This window comes from Limulus polyphemus, unplaced genomic scaffold (assembly GCF_000517525.1).
Source record: "Limulus polyphemus unplaced genomic scaffold, Limulus_polyphemus-2.1.2 Scaffold1665, whole genome shotgun sequence".
NCBI lineage: Eukaryota > Metazoa > Arthropoda > Merostomata > Xiphosura > Limulidae > Limulus > Limulus polyphemus.
Genome location: NW_013667275.1, coordinates 191,518 through 217,018, shown reverse-complemented (window position 1 = coordinate 217,018; position 25,501 = coordinate 191,518). Strand labels below are relative to the sequence as shown.

The following is a 25,501-nucleotide window of genomic DNA, read 5'->3' as shown; positions in this document are numbered from 1 at the left end:
ACTGTCAAACTTTGTAACAAACCGTTGCTAAAACTTTTGTATCTAGATATCTATTGTATTGTGGCATCAGTATCTAGATACATATTCTATCAACTACAGTGATGAGATACACACCCCTAGTAATGTCACATAAACTAATAGGTTAATTAAAATTAGTGTTTCAAATTATTACCATTTTTGATTATTCCAACTATCCAAGTAATTGAAATATTGCTATTATGTTTGATTGTTATTAAGCATAAAGCTACATTATAAGCTACCTGTGCTCTGCCCAATTTTAGCCTTACATTTATTTTACTTCAAGTTTGTTCATCTTTGACTTGGGATGAGACATGATCCTATGGTCTGATCATTCAGTAATTACACCAGTAAACAGTCACTAGAAACTGATTATAACTAACCACTGCATATTTACAATTTCTTGACAATGCATTTGTTTCTTTACAAAACATAGATTGGAAAGAAAGTGGTCAGCAACTGACCACTAGAAATTGATTATAGCTCTTCACTGCATATTTATTATTCCCAGTATTTTAATGGAAACACTGGTCAAGTGGCTCCAATTTGTTTATTTGGAAAATAGTTAAAGGATCATGTGACCACTGGTCACATTTGTTGATTCTAATTTAATACTTCTTTTCAGCCCTTTACTTTCTACCCTGCTTGTAATAAAATATTCATGTTGTAGATTTGAGAAAAAGACTGGACTTGAAAAATGGTGGTATGATTGAAATATTATAATCGTATTTATCAAAGGAGATCCACATATCTTTTAAGCAGTTTGTAAGAAGAGTATTCTAGATTTAAATGATTTCAGAAATATTCAGATAAAACTGACAAGGGAAAGAACACATGAGATAGTAGACTTTTGTACCACAGAAATAATTTGTGTCGATTACACTCTTGTTTTTTTTCAGTCAATACGAAAGTAGAGATTCGATTTCATCTCTCTACTGCAGATTGGATACCAGAAAGTGTCAGAAACAAGATGTTAGAAATTGTGAGTGTTCCATTAATATTTCATGTCACTAAGTAATGCTCAATATAGATAGTAATAAGTTGTGATAATGCTTATTTAAGGTATTATTCTGTCAAGCTGAGTGCATAAAATTGACAAATAAAAGCAAAATTACTGGCAACAAGTAATGAAACGTGCCATGCCAACCAAGAGAATTAATGTTTTCCAACACTTAATATGTTCTGAAACAATATGATGTGCCTGTAATGTTGCACTTTCTGCTATGAATTTTACTATTATCGTATGCATACGGTATCAAGATTGGAACACAATTGTACCTAAAAAACTTGTTATAAATAATATTATTTAAGTAATTCATGTATAATTTGTATAAAACCACTGTAATTTCTGACTTAAAGGGTGATTGGATTTCTAACATGAGATGTGTTGACAGCAAAAAGCATTTTAATATATACTAAACTTTAAAAAAAATCTCCTCAATTCTGACTAAAGAGAGTGTATTTTTTGAATTTTTTTTTTTATTGATACTAATTGTAATGCAAAGTGTTTTATACTCTCTGAAATCAATGGATTTTTGTGTTTTGTTGTATTGATACTATTTATAACGGAATATTTTTGGTTTTCTGTAATCAATGTGCTTTTGTAGTTTTTGTATTGATGTTATATATAATGCAATGTTCGCTACTCTTCATAATATGTTTACTTCTCTGTGTAATGAACAGATTTTTGAATTTCTTTTATTGTTGATATTCATAATTTAATGTTTGCTACTCAGTGTAATAAATGGATTTTTTTTGTAATGATAATATTCATAATGGAATGTTTGCTACTCTGTAATCAATTTATAATTTTTTTTGTATTAATACTATTGGTTATCAAATGTTTGCTACACTGTAATCAATGGATTTTTGACTGTTTTTATTGGTATTATACATAATGCATAATTTTTGTTGTCTGTAATGAATAGTTTTGAATTTTTTTGTATTGATACTGTATGTAAAGCAACGTTTGCTACTCTGTGTTTTTTTTAATTTTTTTTGTATTTATAATATTTATAATGCAGCATGATTGTTACTCTATGTATAAGTAGTACAACACTTTAATATTAATCACCTTATTTTGACTACAAATTTACTTCAGAATCCGAGCTGTTTGTGTATGTTATTGTAAAAGTGTTTGTGTGCACGCTATGTTATGGTACAGTTGTGTTTCTTTGTTTTTATAAAAAAAATGTAATAACAAAACGGGTTGTTGAGTATAGTAAACTAAAAGACAAGACCTTGGGAGTTTTTTAAGTGTTCTTTTTCTCTCTTAGTTAAGCATAGAAATCAGAAGGTAACTTGAATATGAACATAATTTACCATATAAATGTTCATAAAACACTATTTCATTTTCTTTTCAGTACAAGACCAGCATCAACAAGGAGGGATATTTTATGGTCAATTCGGACAAGACTCGTACACAAACTTTAAATCTGGCTGACTGTATGGACAAAATTAGATGTATGATTCGAGAAGCCTCCAGACCACCACCAGAAGTGCTTCCAGAAACACGGCAAATGTTGAAAGCTAGGTAAGAAGGGTAGGCTTAGTGTGGGTGGTACAGTATACTTAATTGTTTCCTTGAAGCTTGGACATTTAAAAGCCATTTAGAACACTATTTCAGTAAATAGGCTACTGTGGTAGGCTGTTTAAAGAACACCAGCTTAGTAAATAGGGTACCATTGGTAGGCTGTTTAAAGAACACCAGCTTAGTAAATAGGGTACCATTGGTAGGCTGTTTAAAGAACACCAGCTTAGTAAATAGGCTACCATAGTAGGTTGTATAGAAGACCACCAGTTTAGTAAATAGGCTACCATGGTAGGGCTATTTAGAAGACCACTAGATCGGTAAATAGGCTACCATTGGTAGGCTATTTAGAAGACCGCCAGTTTAGTAAATAGGCTACCATGGTATGGCTGTTTAAAGACTACTAGATCGATAAATAGGCTACCATGGTAGGCTGTTTAGAAGACCACCAATTCAGCAAATGAGCTGTTTAGAAGACCACCAGTTCTTGTTATATGTTGGAGTTGTATACTCTTCTTAAAAAATACAAATAAAGATATTACTCTTTATAAACCTACATCTTTCAGGACAAATTTATAAACGTGTCTTCTTAACCAATGCAGAGATGTGTAAATTAGTTGAAGTTGTCTTTTCAAAATATTGATTAGTCATGAATTTTGATGGCTTTGCTACCATATGCTATGACTTATGTTAAGGAATATTCTTTTGATGTAACTTTTTCTTCTACAGTAAGCATTGAGTTGATGTTTAATATTATTTTGTACATTGTTTGGCAATAATCCATGATAGTGGTGTAGGCCCACACTGGTACTTTTCAGTTTTTCACATTTAAAATGAAATTGTAATACCCTGGTATAAAATACACTTTGTAGAAACTATTGTTTGGCAAAGAATGTCTGTTGTAAATTTAATAATTGAGCTTTGAAGCTATATTTAGATTCCTACTTAAATTAAGAAAAATTAAAAAGAAAAAAGGATGAAGATAACATAATAGGATATACTTCAAATATATACATGTAATGAAAGTTCACGCTACACGGCCAGGTGGTTAGGGTGCTTGACGATCTGAGGGTCGTGGGTTCGATTTCCACATCCCACCAAACATGCTCACCCGTCCAGCTGTTGGGGCATTATAATGTGACAGTCAATCCCACTTTTCATTGGTAAAAGAGTAGCCCAAGAGTTGGCAGTGGGTGATGATGACTAGCTGCCATCCCTCTGGTCTTTCATTGCTAAATTAGGGATGGCTAGTGGAAATGGCCCTCGTGTAGCTTTGCACGAAATTCAAACCAAACCAAAAGTTCACACTATGTTCTTTTAATGGTTCAAGTTAGTACTGTCTTAGTGTGGTGATATGACAATTTTACCCGGAGCTATATTAGTGCTACTTAATTTACTTAAAAAAAATTAGAATAAATATTAAAACTAATAGTTAAATAGTATCAATGTTGGTAATTGGAATAAAGATAAATAAATTTAAGATATAATTATCATTTAAATAAATATGTTACTTTGCTTCGGTCAAATGATTCTTAATGTTACCACATCTTTGGTTGATGCCATTATAGTGACCATTTCAATTAACATCTGGCAAAAGGAAAGGTTGATGACATTCATATTTTCATATGTTAAAATAAAATTTTTCAGTTTTGTAGTTGATAAGCCTGATCAAAAGGAATTGGAGTAGATTCTAATAATTTTTCATGGGTTGCTTTTCTTCTAAACTTTTTTATTATTTATTAAAACATAGTTTCTAAACAGAACATCAGAGAGGCAACAATAAAGAAAGGGTATATGTATTCATTGGAAGCTTTTTTTATTTTCTCAAAATTGGTAAAGCACATGGTGAAACTATTAGAACTTTACAGTAACCCATTAATTATCACACATTGTAATAGAGGATTTGACAAGTTGTTGTGACGAATTCCTGTATGATCTTGTGAAACATTTTTGGCAGTAGTAGATAAAGAATTATCTGATTTTCTGAAATATTAAATTTACTATATTAACATAACATATACGAGTGTTGTTAAATGAGTTTATTACGTACCATAACTATAAACATGGATGATTCTTAGAATTAAGCAACGTCATAGAATTGTTCTATATTATTTTACGTAGATCAGAAGTTGTTTAGTTGTATTTTTTCTTTTGTAATCATAAGCTTAAAAAGAATTTCATTTTAGAATTATGTGATGTTATTATGAATAATAAATGTAAAACTAAGATGAAATAATTATCAAGTTATAATTAAAAATTAACAAATCTGTTTCCCATCACAGACAAGATCGGGCATCTTCGATGAGGTTACGTCAGAAGAGAATTCACTCGTCCATCAAGAAAGATCGTCAGTCCCCTACACTACAAGATATATAATTTTATTAGTTTAAAGTCTGTACATTGTAAGTAGCATTTTTTCTCAGAAAATAGGAATAATAAAAAACCTGGTGTGGCATTAGTTATTTTTGATGTATTATATACTGGATTCTGTCTCTACAATTATTGTTGAACAAACCGGCAAGAAGAAAATAAGGAGTCGAAGATTTTGTAGCTAATGGGGTGTCCATGAATCCAATTATGGTATGCCATTAAATTTAGAGCTGATTTCAGACTCGCAGCATCTTGAATTTTGATGTATGAAAGTTGTGATTGATTCTTAGCAAATGTGAATAACACTAGGTGTTCAGTTATATTAATTAAATGAAACACCTTAACCAAACATTTTAGCTCATTGTCATTAAGTTACAACTAGTATATGGTTATAATATTTTGGCACTTGCGTATAAAGTTAAAATCATAAATAATATTCAATGTTAAACTGGTATACAATTAAAACATTTTATTTAGGCCTATCTATGGCCTTCAAAAAGTTGACGACTTAACATGTTTTGTCGTTACATGCTGAGGATGACGTTGTAACGTCGAAACATGTAGAGTCTGTAGAGTCATCAACTTTTTGAAGGCTCTAGATAGGCCTAAATAAAATGTTTTTAATTGTGTACCAGTTTAATGTTGAATATTATTTATGATTTTAACTAGTATATGCTTTTAGTTTGTTCATAATGCTACTAACCAAGCTCTTTAGGTTTGAATTGAAACATTAATATATGATAAACTTCTCAAGCTAAAACCTTAGGGGGGGGGGTATTATATAATTAAACAAAATGTATTTCTGTAATTCTTTATAAAAGATTGGTTATTTTAGTATCAGGTTTAAGTCTTCGAACAGCCATACATGAATAATGTTTTTCTAAAATAGACTGATCAAACAAGTTTCTCGTAAAATTCAACTACATCAAATAAAAATTTTTTTATAATCACTTCTATTTACTTTTCAAAACCTGAAACTTCATTCCTATACAATGTTTTGGGGATGCTTAAAAAAATTGGCATAGACAATAGGACTGCACTAATTGAATAGTTTAAAACTGTGCATACACAAAGAGAGAATATGTGATGAGTTGATACTGTGCTCTCATTAAAGTACATGTCATTGGAGTAAAGGGAAAAAACTTCATTTTAAAGTAGCATACACTGACTACTGTTGTGGTTATGTAGCAGTAATTGGTAGAATTTTGATAAAATTAAAAGTTCTTGGATATTAAACTATGTCTTTGTACTGAAGTACTGGTTTGTAAGGCTTGCATATGAGGAACTTACAAATTCGAGTGAAGTGTTTCTAATCTTAAGTGTTGTATTTAGATTTGATAAAGCTTACTGGGGAGCATATGTTTTGTGGTCTTTTCTTTTTATGCAGTTATTCATCTTGTCTTAAATACAGCATAAACAGTTGTATTTGGTTAACAAGGCAACTGTTCATAAAATGGTAATTTAATATAACATTGAATTAGTATTCAGTAGATGGAACTGTGATCCAAAGTTTATTTTATTACTGTCTATACTGCAGATAAGAAGAGCATGTGTGTGTCTGATATGAACAACAACTCTGTAAGATCACTTTTAGAAACTTTGGTCACACCTGAATATCGTTCATTACTTGACATACGTGCAGGTAATGTTAGTATCCTCAAAACCATTGTTTTTGAAAGGTACCAGTGAGACAAAGTTACGTTGAAAAGGTTTTGGTTCTCCACACTGTCCAAATTTCAATCAATTATACCAACACATGAACAAAAAGTACATCACATATACAAATCTAAGCAAAAAGTCTTTATTATTTCTGTTTCTACAAAAGAAATACTTTATTATTAGGATTACCATTAACAATAGAATAAAAGAAGAAAAAGTACCTCTAATATGTTTGAAATGTTATGCTTAATTTCAAAATGGAATAACCATACAGAGAATACCTTGTCATGTGAGACGACAAACTCAAACAAAACTGTTCAAAGTCAAATTCTACTTTTGTTGATTTACATTTTAAACTCACTCAAGCAACAGTTGCAAAAAATGTTTTTTTTTCTGTAATTTACCATTACTTTCTTTAATAAAAGATATTAATATTATCACGTAGTCAGTCAGACACACACGGCTAACCACATTTCAAGATAATTCATTATAAGTACAGAAGAGCCCTAAGAAATATTCCCACAAATGTATATACTGTTACCATATATATTTATAAAATGTTGATATACAGATGTGAGCACTCCTTGTACTAGACTTAAAGTTGGTGAGGTACAAAGAATGGCTACTACAAAACATTATTCATAGGTTAAAATCTTCCTTATTCTTCTATGTAATTATAACATAAATATAGGATAAAAGCCCTATTCTACATTGTTGCCACTTACATAACGGAAATTACAAATTGTAGGAATTGTTAAAAGTAATCCTTGAAGATATTTCCAAATAAAATTACACAGTAATGGTTGGAGACGGCTTGAACGGGTAATGAAGAAAAACTTTAACATAACAGCAAATGTACAGAACCTTGTCGAAACATTGTACATTTGCTGTTATATTAAAGTTTTTCTTCATTACCCATTCAAGCCGTCTCAAAGTGGGTTCCTGGTCATCGAATTAAAATTACACAGTATCATGTAAAACAGGTTGTATCCAACCCTTAAAGTCTAAAGTGTGCGACAGATGATTTTGAAAGACTACAACATTGGATTTGTCTGACTGTTGAACCTTCTAAAAAAGGTATATAATAATAATAATATCAGATTAAACTTTCTGACTAGCCCACATTTTGTTGTCCTATAGTTTTTTGTCTTTCAAAACTTGTGTGGATGGTCCTTAGGTGTCACACTTGTTGAAAGGCACTGCTGGAGTAGAACATAAATCAATATTGATTACCAATGCTCGTAGCTTTACAACAAAAAATTGTGATTAGCACGATCTATGAGCTGTTACATTTATCTGTCTCTATTCTAATCAGCAATTGATATAAATAGCGCAGCAGGAATACAAAGAACTGGGCTACTTAAATACATTTTGCAGTTCTATAAACTGTGTTTACAGGCTAAACTATTTTACTATTGAAATAGTACGAGTCATTCTTCAATTACAAAACAAATGCCCTGGCCTAATTATTATCTATAAAAAACTCTGAAGCCATAGGGAGATGGATGATCAGAACCACATACAGGGTAGTTTTAGTGATTTGGGCAGTGGTTTCTAGTAAACTTCCGACAGTTGAAGGAAATTTCTTAGTGTAATCTAAGCTTATTAAAAAAAAAGCTATATTTTGGCAATTACAAATAACGATGTCGCCATAAACTATACTTGTAGCTGAAAGGCTAACTTAACGATGGGAAGATAAAAACTGTATCGAAGATTCTTGAGAAGTTTATTAAACATGTCATTTTGAATAATTACAAATTTTGCTCTAGGTAGTTTGTTTAATATGACAAAGATGTAAAACCAAAATAATTAACTATGATATATAAGGGAAATAAACTTTTGATGTAATCTTTTGAAAACAAAAAATTCACTGAACAATCAGATTAATCTTAAATGATGCAGAGATGGTTTGAAAAACGAAATGTAAATTTTGGAAAGACTAGAGATACTATAACAGCATTTCTTTAAGCATTAGTTAGCTTTTTTAGTTACCTGACCTTTATAAGTTTTACCCAGCAGCTAAGAAAAAGGGTGGAACGGTATTATACGAACATACAGTTAGGTATGACCACTGGCAAGACTGAAATTAGGGCTAACTATCCACAATTAGAGGGAATCTGAGACAGGTAAGACGTTGACTTTATCCCACTGATGATGACTGTTTCTCTTCTAACATACAACATTATATTGGACATTGCTAATATTAAAATTTAGAAACACTGACAAGAAAATTCAAACAAGGAAGGTGCATGACTGCCTGCAATCTCCACAGGTCATATTGATGGTTTTAAAATCAAAACAATTCAATTATTTCCACATCTTTGAAGGACTTCTGAAATTTAATAAGGTGTAAGTATGAAATGTTGCTATACTGAACCATCTGTTTTTAGATCTAACTATAACTGTAATTCTTATTAAAATTCATACATAGATACGTACAGTTCAGGATCTTTGATGTGGCCAGGACTGGCATCAACTAGAATGAATAATCAAAACCAATACTAAAATGTTAACTTCCTCACGTGTGAGGCACCGTCTTCTAGCAGGCCAACTATGAACAAGTCTATTGGCAATATGCAAAAATAATCGTTAATTTAATGACAGTTCTAAAGATATGTACAGGATTGCCACTATCTACAAAACAGAAGCACACTTCATACAACAGTCCTCGTCCATTTCATGGTGACAACTAGACAGTCCAAACTTGCACTTTCAGCTTTCAATCCTTGGACAGGTGAAGAGGGCCTTACAAATTAACATGTCACAAGAGCTTTAACCACCTGTTCTAGCTACCTGTTGAAAACAAATGGAAAGAGAGATAAAAGTCCCATGTCTGACACTCTGTGATAATTAAATAAAAACTCTCAAAACCAAAGAACCATTGAAAAGTTTTTTTTTTTAATGAACATTAATTACTTACAGGTTTATTAGTATTGTTTACAATGAGTGTGTTTTGAATGGTTAGACGAAATGGTTTCATGATTAATTACTTACAGGTTTATTAGTATTGTTTACAATGAGTGTGTTTTGAATGGTAATTATAGACGAAATGGTTTCATGAACTTGGGCCAGTTGTATTAACTACTATCTCAAAACTTATCAAATCTGTTGTAGATTAGAATAACGATATAGTAAATAAAGGATACTACTATTTTTAGAAACAAAAACTTCAGTTACTTTTCTTGAAAATGATTTTCCAAAAAATAAAAGAAGCTTCTGCAAATATTTAAGTTCGGGAATCACATTTTAAAACTTTTGTGTGACATCCCTATTACGTTTGTCCACATATTTATATTAATAAAACTATGACATGAGTTTCAAATATCCAAGCACGGACTGCATGAAACTGAAACTATGTTTCAGGGCATGTATGCTCAAAAAATTAGTCATAATTATCTGGCAAGGACATTTTTTATTTTAATTCACAAAATGTAATATATATATATATATATCAACCATCTTAAATCACATTGCTCATAGCAGCTGAACAGCTGTTTAAATTTTAAAGTTAATGAAGATAATGATTTATTGTAAGTGAATACTATGTAGGTCCAAATGAAAGACATCACACCCCCTATATATATTCAGTAACTCCATTAGGAACTAAATATGGAAAATGTTTACAATTCTCCACCTGATCACTGAATGATATTTTTTATTGTTAAGTTTCTCTTAGGACAAAATTGAAAATGATACACACATGAAGAAAAAAAAATAGAGCATGACTGTGCTATATCAAGGAGTTGTTTTTTTATTCTTTTATAACTCCCATTTTACATTTATTTTTTTATGTGTATACATTAAAAATAATTTAAAATCAGCCTTCACAAAACAAAATTCTCATTTTAAATGTGTATACGATATTTTGAAGTTAGGGCTCATTTTTGCATAAGTAATTCTATGTCACCGTTTTCTTAAACATGTGCCTTAGGTGACGTTTCAATCAAATATCTCCAGTTCTACTGACCTTTTTTCTGGATTGCTTTTCAACACTTTTACTATAAAAACTCCTACTAGAGCTAAGGCTGCCATCCCAAGTCCAGCTTTCAGCCAAACAGTTGAATCTGATGAAAATGATACTTGGCTGATTTGTCTGAAGGAAAGGAAAAATTACATTTACCAAAAGAGAACAGCATTTTTATTATTATTGAAATCTGTAAGAAGTTTTTGATATAAAAACTGTAAAAGTATCCAAAAACAATAGATGAAGTGTGTTGTGTTACCAAGAATAAAACAATTCAGTAAAAAAAAACTACAGTTTTTTTATATATGTGTAAATTGTTGTATAATTCACAATATTTGTTTTTATTGCTGTTTTTCACTAAATATGTAATTGATTTGCACTATGTCTCTGTTATAATACAATTTGCTGCAAACCAAAGCTACACACACACACATAAATTGCTCATTACTGGCATAGTAAAGCAAAAGCTAAAATCATCCTAAACCAACTAATTTTTTTTTCATAAAAATAATTAATCAACTTGGTTATATCTAGCTGTTATATAAAATGCTTGCTACTTCAAATATGTCTATTCAGTTGTGGTTAAAAACACAGTTTGGTTGGAGGTATCACAACTTTCAACAGATTGATTATTTTATACCATCAACACACCTATACTATGTACTGGAAATGGTCTTCTTACCATCTGTTTTCTAGTACTGTATTTGCAGAACTGCTAGTATGTGAAAAACACTGTTTTTGATCATATGTAATTGGCTATAAAGTTTCATAATTTTTACAGATGACATACGAAAACAAGGTTTGCTGGGGGGGAAAAATATCATGAGATTTTTTGAAACAGGCCACAAACTATTTGAAAACTCGGGGGTTTTCCAGAAGAAGCAATGAGTGCATTCAACTCGGTAACAAGCATTTGGTGAAAACTATCTTCAGTTGTAACTAAGATTCACCTTCCTGACAAAGATTAGAACTAACAGAAGAAGAAAAATTTCTTCTAAGCCAACAGTCTTAGACCAGCTGATTCTAATGTGAAAAAAAACCATATAATACAATAACTTCAATATCCATAATGGTATTAAACTCAGTTTAAAATATTGAAACAATTCTTTGTTCTCAAAAATAACCACTGTCAACATTCCTTGTGACTACAAATGGTAAAACATTTCTGGACACTTACATTTAAAATATATATCTGGAATAAACCAACACAAATCATGTATCTCAATTAATTTACTCTGGTGTGTGTCAACAAGTATACTAATGTTTACTTGAAGTCTCAATATGTTTTTCTTATTTAAAAACAGTATGTTTGGAAATAGTCCCAATATGATTAGCTAATCAAAGCTAATGACTTAAAAAACAAATTAACATTTTCATAAATATTTTAGTTAACAACTGTGCACATATCTGCTTATTTTTATTATAGAACTTTTAAGAAACACATTCACAGGACTTAGAAGATGAGAATTAATTCACTGGTAAACTGTAGGAAGTATGGTTTTTACATCAACTTTTAAAAACACAAACAGTATTGCACAGTTCACAATTACTTTTCTAAGCTATTGTTAAGAATAACACTACAAAACTATATTGTGCTTTAAACAAATAATTACTATGTTCTATAAAAACAAATATTTGGTTTAATTTTGGCAATAAAAGAAATGAGGTGAATAGAAAAATGAAAGCAAAGACCTTGCTCTTAACATGCAGAAAAAAAACACAAGCAAGCCAAGAAAAAAAACTATAGCCACTGCATGCAGGATAAGCATATTAACATTCCTCATATGTTGTTAATAAGAAAATGATACATCGAATAAAAAACCTGCACATAGCCAACCTGAGGTGCTCGGTGAGCCAGGTGGGTGTTGGTCTGAGAAGCAAGACGTGGACCAAGCGCCGCAGACTCCTACAAACCCAGCAGGCCAAGTTAGGAACAAAAGATTGTAAGAAACAAAATATTTGTACCAACCTTTATGAGCCAAACATAAAAATATGGCTGTTTTTCCTTTCCTGACTACAGTATCACATAAATATTCTGATATTACACAGAAAACACACATTATTAATTTTGAATAGCCAAGGCAACGTAAAAATGACAGCCATTATGTAGTTTGGAATGTAATCCTCCATTTTGTTTCTACATAGACTTGTTTTATATTATAAAAATTTGGATATTTTTTTTTTAAGCTGCCAATTAGAACAAATGCTAATTTCTCAAAAACAATAATGAAAGTTAAACAATTTTAACGACCATTTTAGTCGTGTAATTCTGGTTTTTCTTCAGGCATTAAGAAAGTGACAGATTTCTGAAACACACAAATTTAAATTTTTGGTTGATTTGTTTCTTATTAAACAAATATAGAAGATATACATATTTTTTATAATATAAAATGTTAATTTTGACCTCCCTTCCAAACATACCGGTTGTCTTATCCTCGAAAGCCAGGAAAGGCCAAACAAAAATATTTTCTAGCTCAGCCAATAAGTCTTACTAAAATCTGTTGTACATGAACACTGTTCTAGGTACACACCTGGTGTGGTGATAGAATAACTTCCAGGCTGCTTTAAAGAGACTGAGAAACAAAAACTGTTCATCAGTAACTGAACCTGGTAAATAAAAAACTTGCTAGGTTCAAATTGGATAATTATGCATGCTTATAGCAAGTCGATTATCTTAAAAAATATAATCAAAAGTTTTAAAATTACATGGATATGCTGTGCGTGTGAAAACCAGGTCAAGGTAAAAACAATGTAAATAGAACTGAACGGATATGCCGCACAATAACAGTGAAAATTTTAAGAATCTTTTAAAAATTAAGTTAATAATCTCTCATACCAAGTCACAGTCCTCGAAATATATGAACATGTCACGAATATTTCAGTAATATAATGCAATAATCCTTGCATTAAATCTGATGCAAGGTGAATTAAGTGTTTGTTCTATCTGTATGAATAAAATACAGATTAAATAGCCAAAGCTGATACATACCATATTAAATACAACCTTTAGTGACATTTGCCCAATAAACACATCAATTTCATAAAAATGTGCACAAAAGTTACGTAGTTTATTGCCTAACAACTCCTTTAATGCCTTAAGAAATACACACACATGAAATAGTCCTCTGTATTTACAGAATTTTCAATACACAAAATCTGTACTCACCTATACACACGGGTAGATTCAAACTAAAATATATTTAAGCTTCTTCTAATTATCAGGGCTTGAAGTTACTAAACATCATAATGATAGTGTCATAAAACTCATGGTTCCCACTGCTTCCTAACATTATTACCAAGTTTGTAATAACCTGAATGGCTCTATCTAATCTGTCATATTAATTTTTCTCTTCCACAAGATCCTATTTGTCTGATAATCTAAACAGATTCTATCTTGAAGTTATGGTTATTGAGACAAATTTTTAGTTCCCCTTTTAATTACACGTTCTACTATTAGCTTTTAAAGCTATATATATGGATATAAGCTTACGTATATTATGATACTTTTATGGAATATAAACTGGAATTATTTATGATGACAAGAATCCATTCTGAAACAATGGTTTGAATAAAACTCTTAGAAGTTTAACACAATACCAAATGTACAAAGTTTTGTCATCATCAGGTAAAAATCCTTATCAAAATGTTATACATTTGTTACAATGTTAAACTTAGGATAAAATTTTCTTTACCACCCATTCAAGCCATCTTCAAACTTTGTTACTTATGTACGCTCTTACAAAGTATTATGATACAATATTTATATACACAAGTTTTTGTTTGTAATAAAACATACAACATGTTCATCCAATTTCATCTAGAATATTCTAAAATATAATCGAGATTTCCCCAAACAAGAAAACTTTAGAAAGTGAAAGTTAGTCTTTAGAGGATTGAAAGTTGTTTACTGATTAATGTTTCAAAACTGTTAGCAAGTTTGAGCTCTGTATGTTTAGATTTCATATCTTAAGTATAACAAACTTACAATCATGACAGTGATGGAATATCAGAAGTTTTTTGTTGTTGTATACAATGCCTTTTGCAACTGAAGTTTTAAAATTTGAAGTTATGTTTGCTCAGCAAACATCTGATCCTTAACAAGTCTTTTAGTAATCTCTCAATCCAAAAGAATCTAATGAAAAACCTATTACAAAACACTATTTCCATTTGGTCATCAATAAATTTCAAACATTTTAAAACTAACAAAACAACAGCTGCAACAACCTAATAGTTCACCACGTGATGTTAAGTTGCTAACATCAGAAAAAGTGCTTAACGATAACTGTTCAAATGAATTTACTGTTTTGCAAGTATTGGTAATTTCAAATTTCTGATGACTTAACCCTATCAGGATGACGTCATTTTAAAATTATTTTCTATATATGTGCATTACTGAGTTACATTCAAAATTTAATTAAACAACTTTACTATTCATACATGTTAATGAAATTATCATTACAATGTATGTTAAAATTTGAATTTTCATGTTATCTAAGTTTTATTTCAAAAGAAATGTTTACAAAAATAGTTCTCATGTCACATGAACCACGCTTTATGAAAAATCTCCACCTAAGCAGGAGATGAGTGTAAACTCATAATCCTGCTATGTACATGAACAACATAGATCTACGTGCCATTTTAACATCCATGTAGTTAGTTGACACAAGTGTATATAGTCATTAGAAAGAGCTCAGTTTACATTATCCTCCACCAATGGTTAATTTGAAATTGATGAGCAGTAGTTTCTTACCTAAATATGCTATAGTTAGAGAGATAGTAAACTGTATTTAGGTCTTACTTTTATATTTTAGTTAATTATGTATTATTTGTGTTTTAAAAATCATACTTAAACAGTTTAATGATTTTTTTAGAAGTTTTTAGAAGATGGCGTGTACAAGCGGCATCTTGTTCAGGCAACGCGCCTCTGCATGGGGGCTGCTGAAATAACTTCATAAAGGCCCGCTGGCATCACTTGATATATCGATATACATAAAGACAATGAATTTGAAAGTAAAAGTAAAAATAAACGAAGTGAAAAGATTAGGATGTGAAATTACGCAGGTGAAAAAGATGGCTATTCTTGTGGATTTCTACAAAGAGTTGAAAGGTACGTACATACTTCTATCTGTTAATTTTAAACATTTCATTGTACTGTATGTTGATGATAATAGATAGTTAGTGACATAGTAGAGAAAATATAAATATTTACCTTAAAAAACTCGGTATTTATGAGGTTCTAGAGATTATGGAAATGAAATGCGAAAATTGTAAGATGAAAAATAGTATTTTTGTACTTCATATAAAAATCACTTTGGACGTGAACTATTCAGAGTACGGGTGCAAATAACTACATGAAATAACAAATTATTAGAAATAGTAGAAAAAATAAAAATTGAAAATGTTATTTTTCTGAAACTACATACTTTAGGAATGTTCTTGTCAAATTTCAAACAATTTTATCCATTAGTTTTATTTTTGAAAGAAATTTCACGAAAGTTATGTAATTTTTCTTTTCTCTTCGACCAGCATATATTGCCCCAAAAGGATTAACCACCTTCCATTCAGATAGAACTACTTGTCAATTTTATAAAACTCCATAAATCGCTATAGCTCTCTAGTGGTAACACTTAAAGTATAACTATCTGGTGAATGATATAGCTCTGTAGTGGTAACACTAAAGTATAACTATCTGGTGAATGATATAGCTCTGTAGTGGTAACACTAAAGTATAACTATCTGGTGAATGATATAGATCTGTAGTGGTAACACTGTAAAGTATAACTATCTGGTGAATGATATAGATCTGTAGTGGTAACACTGTAAAGTATAACTAACTGGTGAATGATATAGATCTGTAGTGGTAACACTGTAAAGTATAACTAACTGGTGAATGATATAGCTCTCTAGTGGTAACACTGTAAAGTATAACTATCTGGTGAATGATATAGCTCTATAGTGGTAACACTAAAGTATAACTAACTGGTGAATGATATAGCTCTATAGTGTTAACACTAAAGTATAAGTTTAAAGTTATAATAAAGTTTGCATATTCCATTTGCATAACTTCTAGAAATATATATCCACAGTTTTATTCAGTATTTCTATATACTGTATCTGGTACTTAATCTCCTCTACCACGAACTGTCACTAAATCAGCAATTTAGGGTGAAATGAACAGTTGATAATTCTGGGATGAAACACATAATACCTCGTTAAATGTCACTTTGTAAAAAGTTGTGGCATGAGCACTTTGACCCACACGCATAAACATAGGGTTAAAGCCTTAAACATGGACACAATATTATGCTCTTTTGTTTTAAACTTGTAGTTCTACATGTGTGAAAGAACGTTCTTCTTGAAACACTACTGTAGAAAACAAGTAATCAAATCTAACTGAAATTCTTTGTCTTTGTTGGATTTTAATTCAAATTGTTTATTTTTCTAATACTTAATAAATATCAGAACTGATATAGACCTTGCTTTCCTCATTCACTAAATATTTCAAGCTAATTAACCATGAAGAAAAAGAGATGCTCTTAAAACAACACTTAAGCTAAATTGTACAAATGTCACCCAGAACTGAAGATTAATGTTTGTGCACCTGCTTCTTGCAAGTTAATAATATTACATTTATCCATATTGTATTACTAACTTTAGATGACTAAGTGAGTTCCAGTAATGTCTATTGATCACACGGGGTCAATTTTAACACTGTAAAACAGTTGATTCACAAAAACAGTTAAGATGCAGAACAAGTTGGACCTAAAGAACAAACATCCAGAAAATAATAATTATTAATATGTGGTGTTAAAAGAAATAAGTAATATAGTGTTAAAAATATTTACCCCAATTCTGATATGCTATGACATAACTAACATTAATCCAGTTTACACTGTAACAGTTGTTGTCTAGCAATTGTTGCTAATATAAATTGTGCCTTAACCACTACTGTTGTTTGTCATATCCCAGCTGATCTGATGAGCCATGTTATTAGACAAAAGGCTTCCTCGGTACTGAATGTAGCAGATATAGTGTGATTAACCTTCACTCAGAAGTCCATATTAATGAATACTTAATTGGTCCAGATACAGGCAATCGTTAGTTTTTCAATAATTTGTACAGTAATTTCAAGCCCTGAATAAGAACAGGATAGTTAGAAGTACGGTTGAACTGCATTTTATGTATGAACTATTACATGGTCATTCAAATGTGTTTTTAATTAGTTTAAATCATTGAATGAGAAAAAAAAAATCTCTGGCATCAAGGTCTGAATTTCCACCCACAATCCAATAATGAAACTTTATGTGAATGAGGGCCATAAATTTAGTTACAAATAACTGAAAACTTTGAAATTTATGAATTTAGTTACAAATAAACTGAAACTGTTAATAATACCAGCTTTAATTAACTTACTGAACTACAACAAAATAGAATATTCAGTAATGATTATTTGTGTCTCTATGCAATACAAATCAAGTGTGTGCACGACCTTTTTTTTTAATACTTAAAATGTCAAAACAGAGGGAATAGCTGTTCAGATTTTTATGCCAGCTTTTTGATAAGCATATTTAACAACAAATATTTAATTTTGCATAATAAAGTGTTTCTTAAACTTTAAATAGATGAAACACATTTTTCTATACTGAGTAATATTACATTAAAATATCAGAAGTTTTAAGCGAGTGGATCGGCTTAAATTTCATCTCGTTTGGTATTTATATATATGTGAATAACTCTAAGAGACATACTTACGGGTATGCAGACATTGTAGCCAGTTTGACAAACACTTCTTTCTTTATTCCATTTTTGGCTGAAAAGTGCTGGGGAGGAGGAAGTTTATGTTTTGAGCAGAACTGGCTAGGCTGTAGAAGATATTCTTGTCTAATAGGCTCCTGGTCGCTTTTTGCAGCTACAATCAACACTGGTACCCTACTGTCACTGAAATATTTCTGCAAGAAAAAGACATCTTTTAGGTTTCTTAAGCAATAGAAAAGCTTGTGTTTTGCATTTTGCAAACATTCCTGGCAAAATTGGAAATTACTTTATTCATGTGGGTGAAAAATATGTTGATGATATATAATGATATTGAAGTTTGGTGATATATTAATTGTCGTATTTCACATAAAAGAATACTTAGCAATAATAAAAACACACTAGCAGTCAATCACATGAAAACAATCTCCTCATCAATTAACCATATAAAAATAATACAGAACTATCAACCATTTAATAGGACAAGACTTTATTAATAAATATAAATACCTAAACTTAGTATTCAATCATATCACACTAGCATGTGCGCATTTATTTAAAAACAAATATGAAAATTTAACAAATGTCATGTTAAAACAATCACATTAGCTACTAAACATCACAAACACAATCCATCAGTAAATAGGACACATACATTATCTATCAAGTGACATTAAAACTATCCAGTGTTCTACGGAAGACAAACATAATATTAAAACAGTGTCTAGCAATCAGAGGAATATTTAACACCACTTCTACCAATCACAACAAAAAAAAAACATTCCAGATACTTTCGTTGTTATGAGCTTAAACCCCGTAACCGGTGCCAAGAGTTCGTATACGGCGTGAGGAAGTTCTCGTGTGTTCGTTTTCCTAATTCTGTAGTTCAGTTTCAGTAATTATATAGTGTGAGATGATCTATTTTGTAAATATTGTAACTATATTACTTAGTATAGTTTAATAGGACTACTTAATATATATATATACTTTTTTAAATGAAAAATTTCTGATAAAATAGATTGATTTCGTATTAAGAGTTTAGGCCTAATTTATGCAATTACTAATAAGTAAAACTAAAAATATGTAGCTGTAGTGGAGGTAACTAACTAGTAGTTAGTTAATTTTTAATATGCTTTGTTAAAGGTTTTGGAAGTTTTTGTGTGTGTGTGTGCAGAAAAAAAGATTTTATTTACTCCAGCTATGACCTGTTGAATACACTGTCTCAGTTCATACTTAACTGGTTAGTAAAAGCGAAATCATAAAATAACTCATAAGATGATCAATGAGCTCATTATCTGTTTATTGTAAATTTAGCTTTGTATGAGTTTTATGATTTCTTTAGTTGGTATTTCATGAAATATGTGAACACTAAATACAGCCTAGCTAGAAAAAGTAACAATGCTCAAATAAATTTGAATACTTACTAAATATATCCTAGCTATGTATTCAAATGATCTTGAATGGCTAGCATCATACATTAAGCACACAACATCACACTGTAGTTCTGGTGGAGTGAGAGTGTCATTGATTCCAAATATGTCAATCTCATGTAACTGTAAGATAAAGAAAGGGGTCCTTAATCTCATGTAACTGTTAGATAGAGAAAGGGGTCTTTAATTTCAAGTAACTGTAAGACAAAGAAAGGGGTCTTTAATTTCAAGTAACTGTAAGATAAAGGGGTTTTTAATTTCAAGTAACTGTAAGATAAAGGGGTCTTTAATTTCAAGTAACTGTAAGACAAAGAAAGGGGTCTTTAATTTCAAGTAACTGTAAGACAAAGAAAGGGGTCTTTAATTTCAAGTAACTGTAAGATAAAGGGGTCTTTAATTTCAAGTAACTGTAAGATAAAGGGATTTTTAATTTCAAGTAACTGTAAGACAAAGAAAGGGGGTCTTTAATTTCAAATAACTAAGACAAAGAAAGGGGTTTGTAATTTCAAGTAACTAAGATAAAGAAAGGGGTCTTTAATTTCAAGTAAATGTAAAATAGAGAAAGGGGTCTTTAATCTCATAACTGTAATATAAAGAAAGGGAACTTTACTCTCATGTAACTGTGATATTAAGAAAAACATTTTTACTTTCTGTAAGCACAACAAAGAAAAATTTGAAGGAACTATCTTCGGTTTAACTGCCCCAGACATACATTGAACTTGTTTGAAAAGTTTTAAGAGATAAATTGAAAAAAGCAGAAATTTCACAAACATAAAAATCACAAATCATGTTAAAAATTTGTTTCAAAACATTTTTAACCTCTCAACATCACCTGCCTGTTGAACAAATTACTTTAGATTTTTAATGGCTTTTATAATTTCTGTGAACCCCAAGTCATGTTCAGGTGCAACAAACTCTACAGACAGTCACTGAAAACAGCAATTCAATTATAATTTTTATAAATATTTAAAACACAACAAATCCATGAAAGTATAGCACAGATCAGTGATGTGAAAGGTTGCCTCAGAACAGCCATAAAGTGTTAAACCTTGTAACAAACATTTACATTTAGTTTTGTTATATATGCATGATAAAATTACACGTGTGTCAGTACAGTTAATAACCAAACAGTAAAAAGGGGACTTACTTAAAGAACATGTATGTGACAGTGTTTTAATACAGCATTTCATACATTGCTAAATTACAATAAAATGGTAGTCCCAAAGGATTAAACTTTTAGGTCCAAATAATGTAATAATGTTTGTAAAGCTTTCAAAAAACTATTGTTATAAAATATATATCAAACCAGCATGTTTCATGGTGTTTATCAGCATCATTAGGAAGATACTTTTAGCATGTTTCACAGTGTTTATCAGCATAATTAAGAAGATACTATCAGCATGTTTCATGGTGTTTATCAGCATCATTAGGAAGATACTTTTAGCATGTTTCACAGTGTTTATCAGCATCATTAAGAAGATACTATCAGCATGTTTCACAGTGTTTATCAGCATCATTAGAAAGATACTTTCAGCATGTTTCACAGTGTTTATCAGCATCATTAGAAAGATACTTTCAGCATGTTTCACAGTGTTTATCAGCATCATTAGAAAGATACTTTCAGCATGTTTCACAGTGTTCATCAGCATCATTAAGGAGATACTATCAGCATGTTTCACTGTGATTATCAGCATCATTAGGAAGATAGCATGTTTCATTGTGTATATTAATATCATTAAGAAGATACTTTCTGCAATAAATACCAATAAAACTTAGTGATTTCATCTGTCAAATATTACAATTTTCAACCATGGAAGGTCTCTGTTATAAAAAAAAAAATAGCAGGTTATATATTAAACAAAGGAACAAAAACTAGACAGACCCACACAAAATTACAACATACCAGTAAATATTTTTCCTGGCCGTATACTTGCACAGAGTTGATGGTATAACGTGAAAGGTGAGCCTTGTTCAGGTTTTCTTGTTGGTCTAATGTTTTGCCTAAGAAACCTTGCATGAATGTGGTCTACATCAAAAAAGAAACAAAAGTATCAAACCATACTAGTCAACATAATGTTAACCACTAAAACGGTATAAACACAAAATATCTGAAAAGATTACCATCTCTATCACAATGTACACCAAATCAACATATTTTCAAATATACATCAAAACTGACAAGTTTAAGAAATAATACACCTAAGACTGTAATTTAATAAAAGAAAAAAAGGCTAAGAATATTTGGTAGCTACAACATAAAGAGCTACTATACAGGACAAGATAAAACTTTCTACATATTCTATATTCTTACACAGAATGTTATGAAAATCAGAAATAGGGGAGGGTGTTTAAATACATAACACTAGTACACTGTATTAACCTTTTATGCTGGATAAACAATCTGAGAGATGCCAAAAAGTATATTACATATTGAGCTGCAGGTTTTCAATGATAATGCTTCAAAAAGTACAAAGATTTCACTACACAACCAATTCACAGAAAGTCTGAACTAAAGAAATTCTGATGACTCTTGTCAAAAGAGTCACAGTCTCACATAAATGTAAAATGCTACTTATGAGAGTACAACATTGAATGAAAGAATATAATAAAGTTCAATGAACACTAAAATATGAACAGTTTTCCATCCACAAAGGGCATTTGGTGAAGCATGTGAAGTGTATTCTTTAAAAATAATAAGGTTACATATAAACAGAAAACATTTTGAACACAGCCTTCTAAGATAAAAGTGGAAATAAGGTTACACAATTATTCAATTAAAAAAAAACGAAGACAAACTTTAGTGAATGTTGCAACTACTAGAGCTTCAAGGTGGTCCTCAGATAGCAAAATTTGTTAGGGGAGAAATGATCCATAAGAAGATAGGGGTACAAGTCAAACAAGAGGGAATCCTCAATAGCCACAGCACCTGAGATTCTTTTAGGCAGGATTGGAGTAAATTAATCTGAGACTTTTTTTTCTTTTTTGTTACCTATATTTTTGTGTGCCAGCAATACCAAGTGTGGGGCACTCATATACCAGATTCAATTTTATTATTCATCAGAATCTCTACCAGCCTACCTTCAAATTAAAATTCTTTTAACCAGGATTAGAGTAAATTAATTTATTAGATCTTTGGCAAGGTCAAATACATCAATTGAAGGGGTTTGACATCTCGAGTCCAAAACTGTAATTGGATCTCAAATCAGTCCAGACATGATGGAGCTAAGAACTAAGTTTGTGCACATGAAAGTCACAATTAGCATACTTTCCAAAATAATATTTCAGTTTGGTTACTGAAGCATTTTATGTTGCATAGAGAAATTCATTAATTATGTGCTAAAAGTTTCTTTTTCTAGCTTGTAAGAGTTAGGTAATAGAAAAAAAAAGAGAGCTAATGGCTCTTAGCCAAGTCCAGGTGGAGCCCGTGTGTGTGTCTGGGTAGGTTTGAAGCATTTTGAATTTTCAACAGATTACCAAAAAATTTAATATATTTCCAGTTTCTGATAACTATCAGATAGTCCACAGTTTTTTAAAGCCAAGTCCATAAAAAAAAATGTTTTTCAACCTTTCAATTTCTTTGACTCTGACTTCTATACTGATAATTTTCACTACAACTTGTTTTTCAGCTTTTTACCTCAAGTGCATATTTTCCTACGTTCATTGAAACCAAAATATAAGCAGTTTGATACCATCACGGGGGATAGTCAAATTTATTTTTTAAGGATACTTATGATCTTAACCTAAGCTCCTTTGACAATGACTAGATATTTTGATCAATCATAAATGTCATATGTCAGAAAAGTAGAAAGAACAACATAATCCAGTTTTATACCATAAGTAGATTGTTTGTCAAGTTGATCTACATTACTACACAAGAACTTCCTGGCAATGGTCAAAAAGGAAAAAACTTCAACCGATCAGCAAAAAATTATAAAAAAGGTGAAGAGTATGACTTAGCATTATATCTTCTTCTTGGATTAAATGATACTCTCAAACTATTTATCTTTATAGACTGTTCTGGAACAAAATCTAGCTTACGAGACAGGTAGGCTTATATGTAACAGTACATAAAAGGACTTTTCCTACAATAGAAAAACAACTATAAATCTAAAATAGATAGTTTTAAGTAGTTTACTACCTTTCCTGCACCTTGTGGTCCAATTACATGACACTGAAAAACATTTCTACCAGTCTGTCTCTTCTGAAGGTCAACTTTCTTTTCTCGAGTAACTGTAAATAAATCAATCAGCAGTATTTTTACATAAGTTTTGAGAGCAGACTGAGGCTTGAGAAGGCAAAGTTTGACACCAAATACTGAGTGAAGAAAAACATATTTTAAAACATATTTAAACTATTAGATTAATCACACATTTAGCTTCTTAGAGACATGAGAAATCACCATATCTCCCTAAACAATGGTGACCTTAGCAGACATTTTCTGTTGAGGTATACCCCCCCCCCCCATCACAGTCTCGGGTAACAAGTATGTTCTATCCAGGTAAATTCTTTAGTAAACACTGAAGCTATCACATCCCCTTCTGCAAAGTGCTCCTAAATGGCAAAATGTTTCTAAACTCCTCCTACATGATTCCAGGTAACAGGCATATTTCATCTAGTAAAGCACTTTAGTGGATACTGAAACCACAGTTAGTGAGAACAGTAAGGTTAGCATCTTAAAACAGATAAACAGAAAGTGTCTAATGTGAGATCACGTATTTTGTGTACGTGTAGTTGAATATGAAAAGAGAATGTAACGTTTCTCATAAAAGAAAAAAGTATCATTTCTGTGCAAAAAAAATTAAGTTTCATTTTAAAATTAAAGAATGTATTAGTGATATTAGGATAATGCTCATAGACAGAAGGTTTTTCAAAACATATCAAACTAAACTACTGTTGATTTTACTCAGGGAAGTGTCAAAGTTGTTGGTTTTCACTATCAGAACTACTTAGAATTCAACCAGAAAATAATTCTAGTACAAACTCTTTGTTAATAACTATCATTAAGCCTAAACTAAGAGTTTAGTTCTTTAGAAAAAAAAATCTAAAACACTACAGAATACTTTGAAATGAGAAACACTACTGCTTACCATGGATTGCTGACAGTTGATTGTCATCTGGACTATAAATGTACCCAAGATATGCTAAATACTCAAGTGTCCTTTGAACATCCAGTGTTGTGGTCAGCCTTGGATTAGTAGAAAATAAAGTTACACTTTAAATGTTGGTCTACAACAGCTCTATCATGATAAAAAAAAATTAGAAAAATGAATATTCCTCTACATACTACACGTGTACTATTACACTTCACCAATTTAATCCAGTTTGCATAGTAGCAGTCATTACCAGCAGTTTGCTAATATAAATAGCATCTAAACAACTACCATGTCTGTGATATCCCAGAGATAGCCTGTTGAGTTTTGGTATTGGGTGAAATGCATATACGACTTTTCATTATGATAGTCTTTTTTGATACTAACTTAACTTTTATTTGTACTGACAGAGCAGCTAGAAACAGTTGAGGAAACATATTCTAATAAGGTTTGTTAAATCAGAGATAAGTAAATAATCATTAATTTATATATTGAAATTTGTCACAAAATAATAATAATTAAATATGGACTAAATTTATTACCAGTGATCGGGGTTTCCACCAAAGCACAACATTTCCAGCAAGGTAATAATGTACAAAAGGTTTCTCACTATTATTAGCTTACTATAAGCTGAATTAAAAAGGACTCAAAAACCCCATAAATGTAATCTATATATATAAAATAGGAA

General features: G+C 30.7%; 2 protein-coding genes across 5 annotated transcripts in view; one reads left to right on the top strand and one right to left on the bottom strand.

Moving 5' to 3' along the window:
- Positions 1 to 5,024, top strand: part of LOC106464488 (peptidyl-tRNA hydrolase ICT1, mitochondrial-like) — a 12,117-nt gene extending 7,093 nt beyond the window's left edge. Inside the window, exons 4-6 of the mRNA XM_013924631.2 lie at positions 918 to 1,000; positions 2,382 to 2,551; positions 4,831 to 5,024. Coding sequence (XP_013780085.1) covers positions 918 to 1,000; positions 2,382 to 2,551; positions 4,831 to 4,924 — 347 coding nt within the window. The 3' untranslated portion in view covers positions 4,925 to 5,024. The remainder of the gene's footprint in view (positions 1 to 917; positions 1,001 to 2,381; positions 2,552 to 4,830) is intronic.
- A 1,673-nt stretch (positions 5,025 to 6,697) lies between these two features.
- LOC106464487 (mitochondrial Rho GTPase 1-like) overlaps positions 6,698 to 25,501 on the bottom strand; it is a 47,439-nt gene continuing 28,635 nt past the window's right edge. Inside the window, exons 15-22 of one of the 4 annotated variants that reach the window (XM_022392214.1) lie at positions 24,811 to 24,908; positions 23,862 to 23,953; positions 21,627 to 21,749; positions 19,718 to 19,846; positions 18,294 to 18,490; positions 13,073 to 13,114; positions 10,545 to 10,670; positions 6,698 to 9,370 (exon numbers count right to left, since the gene is read on the bottom strand). In XM_022392214.1, the coding sequence (XP_022247922.1) occupies positions 9,367 to 9,370; positions 10,545 to 10,670; positions 13,073 to 13,114; positions 18,294 to 18,490; positions 19,718 to 19,846; positions 21,627 to 21,749; positions 23,862 to 23,953; positions 24,811 to 24,908 (811 nt within the window). In that variant the 3' untranslated portion in view covers positions 6,698 to 9,366. Of the gene's footprint in view, positions 9,371 to 10,544; positions 10,671 to 12,378; positions 12,448 to 13,072; positions 13,149 to 18,293; positions 18,491 to 19,717; positions 19,847 to 21,626; positions 21,750 to 23,861; positions 23,954 to 24,810; positions 24,909 to 25,501 lie in introns of those variants that run through there. The other 3 variants (XM_022392213.1, XM_022392215.1, XM_022392216.1) reach the window with 3 other exon arrangements.